At 36.4% G+C, this 7,418-nt stretch overlaps 1 protein-coding gene across 1 annotated transcript; it reads right to left on the reverse strand.

Moving 5' to 3' along the window:
* Positions 1-303: 303 nt before the first annotated feature.
* Positions 304-7,007, reverse strand: hif1an (hypoxia inducible factor 1 subunit alpha inhibitor). The gene is made up of 8 exons (XM_084094022.1): positions 6,639-7,007; positions 4,925-5,175; positions 4,170-4,318; positions 3,873-4,018; positions 3,143-3,249; positions 1,671-1,734; positions 1,472-1,582; positions 304-1,180 (listed from the first exon to the last, which is right to left on the reverse strand). The coding sequence occupies exons 1-8, from the start codon at positions 6,828-6,830 to the stop codon at positions 1,124-1,126; spliced, it is 1,077 nt and encodes a 358-aa protein (XP_083950148.1). The 5' UTR covers positions 6,831-7,007; the 3' UTR covers positions 304-1,123.
* Between the last annotated feature and the right edge of the window lie 411 nt (positions 7,008-7,418).

Consider the following 7,418-nt stretch of genomic DNA (forward strand, 5'->3'; position numbering starts at 1 on the left):
TTTGGAATGATTTCTGAAGGATCATGTGACACTGAAGACTGGAGTAATGATGCTGAAAATTCAGCTTTGCCACCACAGGAATAAATTACATTTAAATTGTAGTAATATTTGACAAAATTATTGCATTTTTGATCATGTAAATGCAGCCTTGGTGAGCATAAGAATCTTCTTTCAAAAACATTTACAAAATCGGTAGTGTAGATAAAAATGTAAATAAATTTCAGCTTTTTAGCACACTCACATTAACAAAAACGATAATAATGACAATCGTAGTTGCAATTTAAAAAAAAACAAAACAGATCAAACCATTCAAAAACTTTTATTTCCTTACAATTCATGGAGACAGTTAACACTTGGCAAGTGTAGTTTGTTCTGAATTACAATCCTTACTGAAATGGTACCATATAATGTTACATTAAAAAAATATAACACCAAGAAACTAAAACATTTGCCTTAATGTACACATAAAAAGAACGAAAGAAAATGCATTTACAAATGCAAAAATTTAATTCAGTGAGTCGCCTACAAAATGATGAGAAATCCCTTGTTTTAAAAACATTGTGGCTGAAACATTGAAGTCATGAGATCAAATTCAAAAGCAAACACACAAAACACCATCAATGATAACATCAACAGTTTAAACCCGTCAATGAACCGATGGTAGGTTTCAAGTTGTAAATCATCCTCCTCTGTGGATATGCTCGAGGCACTCTGCCAGTTTTACTATGCGGACTCAGAACCACAGGAGTTTAGTCATGACATATGGCACCTTCTTTGTCCCAACATGGGACAAAACCTGACAACAGGCGCTCCAGGTGGTGTAAAAGTGCTTTACAGGCTCTGCTAATGCATTAGTCTATTTCTTTAGCATGTAATGCTGCACACATATGGATTTAAGGACTCTTTTTAAGGAGAAATCAAATCAATCAATTTCTCACCAGTGGTTTTCTTACACCAACACAGAACTAGCAATATTGGGTCCAGTAAATGGAAGCAGACAAAAGGCGGAAGTCTTTATACTGCCATGCACTGGCATTTCAACAGTCCGAATGTACACACAAGCATATACTCAAATCCACACATACATATTAACAGACCGTCTTAGCAGCATACTAAAGAGGCTTCAGCTCAGGCCATGATCATATCTGCCCTTGATCATCATGTTCAGCAGTGGACCAACCTGTTGAAAACAGAATAACCAATACAAAAATATGTATTCTGTGAACAAATATATGCTAAACAATGAATTAAATACTGGAAAGAGGAAAAAGGTTATTCACTTTCTGCTCTAGTCACAGTCAAATGTAGGCATGTACAATTTGATTCAGGTTTAAAGCAGGTTAGCCACAAATATACTTGTAATTGGGTTATTGTCAAGGTCAAAATACACAGGGAATTCCTTAATGCATTATTCATATCTGAGGACCTAAAAACGGAAAAGGCTATGATTGACTGTTCTACTTTTCTGTACCTCGTGTGGGTCCCCCAAGGCCTCTCCCAACATCTTCTCTATGTTCCTCATTATGGCCACCTTCTGATGAGCTTTCAAAGGGTACTCTATCCTCTTTGGAGTGGGTGTCCCCTTGAAATATTTGGTTTAATACTGATTGATTTGTGCAAAGATTTATCATGTACGTAAACTAGACTGAGATGGTGCTGCAAAACCATACCTTGTACCAGAAGTTCACTGTGATGGTCACTCCTCCACTTAACAGGGATTCGATGTGATGCCACCTTTACAAAAGAATAAATGCAGACATTTCAGTGTAAAAGTTTAGAACCACTAACATTTTTTTTAAAGAAATGCACACTTATTTATTCTATTTCAAATAAATGCATCAAAGAATCCTGAAAAAAGGGTTTCCGTGAAAATATTAGGCAGCACAACTGTTTAAGTAAGTTCACAATTAATAAGTAAGGGATAATCCACGGCTAGCCTTGCAGAGAGAAAGTCTGAATTATCAATGAATTATAGCATTTATTTGAATTAATTATCGAGAGAGATTCGTACCTGCGTCTTTTCAGCGTCTCTCTCTCTCTATTAACAATGAAGCTGTGAGTTTAATTACTTCAAAATAGAAATGTAACCCCTTCGTTGCTGCTGAGAAATATAATGTAGCGATTCAGTAGCGAAGCTATTTTATTAAAGTCGCGTGGCAGCGTTGATAAATTTATGTGCTCCTGAATATTTGCGCGCTCTGTGCGAGTGATGCATGTGTATGTGTGCTTCAATGAAAACATTAATATAGAACGGTGATAAAACTGTTTTGGAACAACCTGTGCATTAAACGGTTTTATTGCACCTTCCAGCCAATCAGAATCGAGTATTCAGACAGACCATGTTATTGTCTCTCAAAGGCATCAGCGATATCACGTACTATCATCGATACACAATACTATTGCCTATCAGCACAACCCTAATCTCTACTTTAAAGCTATTCTAAAATGAATGAACACATAAAAAAAGTCTTTCACATAGCTTTTAGATAAAATAACATTCAATAGCTATTTATGACAGGCAATTTAGATAAGAGCACCCTGCCCGGAGGAAAGTTGAACTAAAAACAGTTCAGCTCTCAACGTAAAAATTCTCAGGCACACCTGCAACTTTACCCGTAGATGAAGTCATTTATGCAAATCACACAGTACAAGACTAAAGCTTGTTGAACATTTGGAAAATTGTACAGCATTCTATGTTTTTGCCCTAATTCAAATGCAGGGCCTTCTGTGACACTAGGTTAAAAGAAGAGGTGAGATGTTCACACTCATGGGCAGCCATGGGCAAAAAGTATGGACTGTAGAATTACACAGCTGGTTGGCATCATTTTGCCCTCCAGTGACTAGGGGGAGGCAAGGAGTTGGAAGAGGAAGCCGTCATGGCTGATTCACTCTCACAGACTTGAAACTAAGTCAGCAGCCCATGGAAGCAGAGGCTTTCTGAACGAGCCACACAAAACTTAAGTGTGTCATTTCTGCATTACTAACACTTCCTAACTAAAAAATTCCTAACAGCGTTTCCAAACACTCTCCCCTTCTGCCTTTGGTTGGCCAAACAGATAGTCCCGGCCTGGTGTAACTACACACTTCATAATAAAGCAATAATGGTAATCAACCTTTTCTATGTATTTGAAAACAATCTTACCAATACATTGGGATGTATAAGACATCACCCGGTCCCACAACAGCCTCATATCCAACAGCATTTTTGAAATTAGGAAACTTGTCATAATCAGGATTTTCAAAATCAACCTATGAATGCAAAGAAAACAATTAACATTTCGCTTATTTGTTTACGTTATTGTTAGTCTAAAAGAGTTTAATAAAGTTTTTCAGCAAGTGGTTCTCAAACTTTTCAGGCCAAGTACAACATTTAATCTACAATCATATATAACAGCACTATATACGGGCAAAGATTGTGGATTAAATATGTACAAATGTCAGTAAATGTTGCATTTCGTAGGGTTTGTGTTAACTTGACATCTGTAAAAAAAAAAAAAAAGGTAAAAAAAAAAAAAGGTTGGATTAAATTCAATGAGCAACATATTTTTCTTGATATCTCTGTTTATATGTTTAATGGTTTTGTTTTCACCACCACCACTTTGCCCCACTGATGGTCATAAATATGGTGGATGAGTGGAAAATGTCATGTGACTAAAACAGATGAATACAATATTTTTTGTATTAACAAGATACAATGGCAGCGCAAATTACAATATGGTCTATGCAATAAAGCAGTAGACACATAAAGCTATATTAACATTGCAACAAAAATTCTTTTTTTTTTTTTACAATTTATATGCAAACTTGTGGAGTCATGTCACATACCAAAATTTGAGAACCATTGATCTAGGGCGCCATCAAACATATAATACCTGACTCTGTCTGTCACATGGATGATGTACTGGGTAAGGATATAGGCAGTCAAACTGATCCGGAGGAAAGAGGATGCATCTCTTATGTCCTTTGATTTGTGCAAAGAAATTCTGTTGCTCATCATAGTGTGCTGGTGTCACATTGCCTGGCGTGATATTTTAAGAGGAGAAACAAACAAACAAAACTGATATGAACTGACAATTTTAGAAAGACAAATCAACGTTTTATTTCATTTTACTATTTTAAATAATAATCCTAAAAATTTGGATACAGAAAAAGGTGCACTGAAACTGTACCTTCCATGCCTATGAGCAGCAAATTCGAGGTCAGCGGTCCCCAGTTTCGTTTAGATTGCTGTTTGTTAATCCAGTTCCAATTGAATCCGAGGAAATCCACCACAATTTTTCGGCCTACTGTATCATTCAGCGTTTGTTGCAAGTACACTCTACAAATTAAACAACAAAGTCATTTCACATCTTAAAACGTCAAATTAAATCAAGTGATACTTTAGAATGCAATTCTATCCTCTTTAGAAGATTTTAAAAGTTGATATCTACCTGAACTTGCTTAATATTTATCTAGTAAGGTCAACAGTTTAAAGGTATAGAACCAGAAACAAGATGATCACAAATGATATAGCAATAAAGCCACCAAAGTAGAGTATCAAATGGTCAGCGTTGGCAGAATACCACTTGGCAGACTAAACTGCTTAGTCATACAGTCGAGCAATTTCATTTCCTCGATTGGATTTCATGCATCTCAACACTTTTCCACAGTATCACACTTCAACTGTTTATGTTATTATAAATAGCTCAAAACTTTGTAGTCAAGGTAAATTTTAAATATAAACTATACACAAAATGTACACGAATATACACCTATTCAATGCTAAAGGGATGTTTTAACTGTGAAAGGATAAAGAAAGAAAGCAATATTTGTTTAATGACAACAGTCATAAATCACTGTCTACACTTTTGTAGAATTTTTTTTCCTCAGCCAGCAGTTACGAACATGCATATCAGGTACATTAATGTAAATCACATTAACATACCTCTCTGTTCCACCTTGTTCTTCTGTTTGATGCATCTTGTCCACAAACTCAGAAAATTTCATCTCTAGTCGATGAGATTTGGGCACAAAGTCTTGAAAGTTTGCCATTTTCTTCTCATCATAATACAAGAACTTGTGATTTTCTGCTGTGTAAACAGAGAAGTCCCCATTTCCAATGTTCTCTTGCAAGTAGGGTATGTCCCATTTTAGAGCTGGATATACTAAACTGGTGTCTGTTAATACAACAGGTTCCTACAAAAGAAAAACGAAATCATACTTTTTTTTAACAAAATACATCATATTTAAAACAAATTCTTGTAAACAACAGATCAATGAAGCGCTATTCTCAGTTGGTTGGGTGACGTGGGTTATTAGCAGTTTTATTATTTTGTAGGCACAATGACTAAACACACTTCCACACTCATGGCAACATTTAAGTGCAAATATTTAGTCTAGATCTTAAATAATGATAACAGCTGCAAATAAATACTGTCCGGGTCGTGCAGCAACCCCCGCCAACGCTCGTCGTTTATTTGACACAGAATTATACTGATGCCGCAGCATTAAAAAAAAGTGACAAGTGCTACGTGACTAGAAGAACGTACTCTGTTCCAGCGCGCGCGCGGGTAGGCTGCTCTCGCGCTCGGCTGCAACTACACCAGACGACCGCTAAACTAACAAACCACCATGCATCGACTTTTAGGTGTAATCTGCTATCTACTATGTACATGATTTTAAATATTATTTTTATTAACTACTTATTGGACTAATGATTAAGTTAGAAATGTACCTGATCTGATTAAAATTGTGATTATATATATATATATATATATATATATATATATATATATATATATATATATATATATATATATATATATATATATGTAAGGCGATAGAAAGTTAATTAAATCATTCTAAACGTGTTAACACGTACGGACTCGTGCACAGCTACAATAGTCCTATGTCACTGTTTACACTAGACAGCCGTCAACACAACATGAACAACGTGCTTTGACTTTGACTCATCTCATTTTAACGGACTGCCACAGTAGTTCTTAGTGTACAGAGTAAGACTTTGATTATATAATAATATATATAAGGGATTTTTTTCTCATAGCCTACTTTTCCTTTCTGTTTGGTGCAAGAACCCCTCCCTAGGCCATGTAAAAAAAAAACATATATATAAAATTTTATATAAAATAATATGCTCTTCCTATAAAATTCCTATCACTAAGTTATTGGAACAATTGTGTTATATGGTCACAACTTGTAATATTATATAATATAGTTAAAATGTTAAGTAGTTATTTACATTTACTGCAAAAAATGACAGTAAACTTATCACTTTAGCAGAAATTATATATAACGATCCGTTTTAATAATTTTCTACATTTAAAACCTAATATTCAGAATAATCTATGCAATAGGCTATCTTAAGAATAAATTATAACTAATCAAATGTGTCCGCTTATTGGGATATGGAGTAAGTTAACGCTACTGAACGTATACCAAACTCATCAAAGAGTTTCAGCACAACGTAAGACTGTATGTTAAACAAGGACGTTTAATAGTCCACTGCTTGATTTTGGGTAAATCATCCTTTCGTATTAGTGCACCTTGCACCCACAAAATCAGTTGCAGCTCTCCGTTCCTACATTCTGCCGCTTTCTAACTCAATGCAGGGGAAATCTGCCAACATAACGTTAACTTACCTCGTTGTTGATGAGGACCTCGGCACGCGGATCCGTATGGGATAGTCGCGGTATCGGTCGGGTTGGGAAAGTATATTGTCGGAGCTGCGATTCATTCCAGCTTGGGTCGCGTAGATCCGTGAAGGAGCCGGCGGGGGCGGCAGCTTCATCGGTCTCCGCTGGGTCCGCTCCAGCCACGGTCACGGCTGCCATGTCCTCCGCCTGAGGATTGCGGTTACTTCACAATGAAGCTGCGCGAGGCTAGCCGGCACAGCCGTTGAGATGAAAGAGGAGCAGCGAGCGCGAGAACCGCTCCTGGGCTTTCACACACCCCGCCGAAGCACGAACAAACGAGAGCGACCCGAGCAGTCATACAAGCAGCGTGAAAACAGAAATATTGGTGATGTTTCCATAACACCCACCGGAAGTTTTTTTTTTTTTTTTTTTTTTTTCAAAGTAAAAGTCGCTGAAACGTTGGACGCCGGGTGTAAATGAACGAATGAGCGAGCAATAAGGAAACATGATACAAAAAATGTCAATCATTACAAAAATCCAACTCAAAATACCACGGTGCTTCCAAGAGTTGTTGTTCACTGATCTGATTTTTAGAACCAGAATCAATTAGTCCTGAAAGCTGTATGCTAATAGAAATAGAAGCTATGTGAAATGTCTTTTCATATTTTACCCGTTAAAAAAAAAAAAAAAAAGTCTCGCTGTCCCATATAAGACTGGCCATCTAAATCAAAGGTTACATTATTATCTCGTGCGCACACAGCTAGTGGGAAAGAGAAAAATGCAGAG

The sequence above is a fragment of the Abramis brama genome (genome assembly GCF_963993115.1).
Source record: "Abramis brama genome assembly, chromosome: 19".
Taxonomy (NCBI): domain Eukaryota; kingdom Metazoa; phylum Chordata; class Actinopteri; order Cypriniformes; family Leuciscidae; genus Abramis; species Abramis brama.

Coding starts and splice junctions, on each gene's coding strand:
- hif1an (XM_084094022.1), bottom strand. CDS start 6,830: ATGGCAGCCGTGACCGTGGCTGGAGCGGACCCAGCGGAGACCGATGAA. Junction 1,735..3,142: donor TTATACATCCCAATGTATTG/GTAAGATTGTTT, acceptor TCTTTTGTAAAG/GTGGCATCACATCGAATCCC. Junction 1,583..1,670: donor CAGTGAACTTCTGGTACAAG/GTATGGTTTTGC, acceptor AAATATTTCAAG/GGGACACCCACTCCAAAGAG.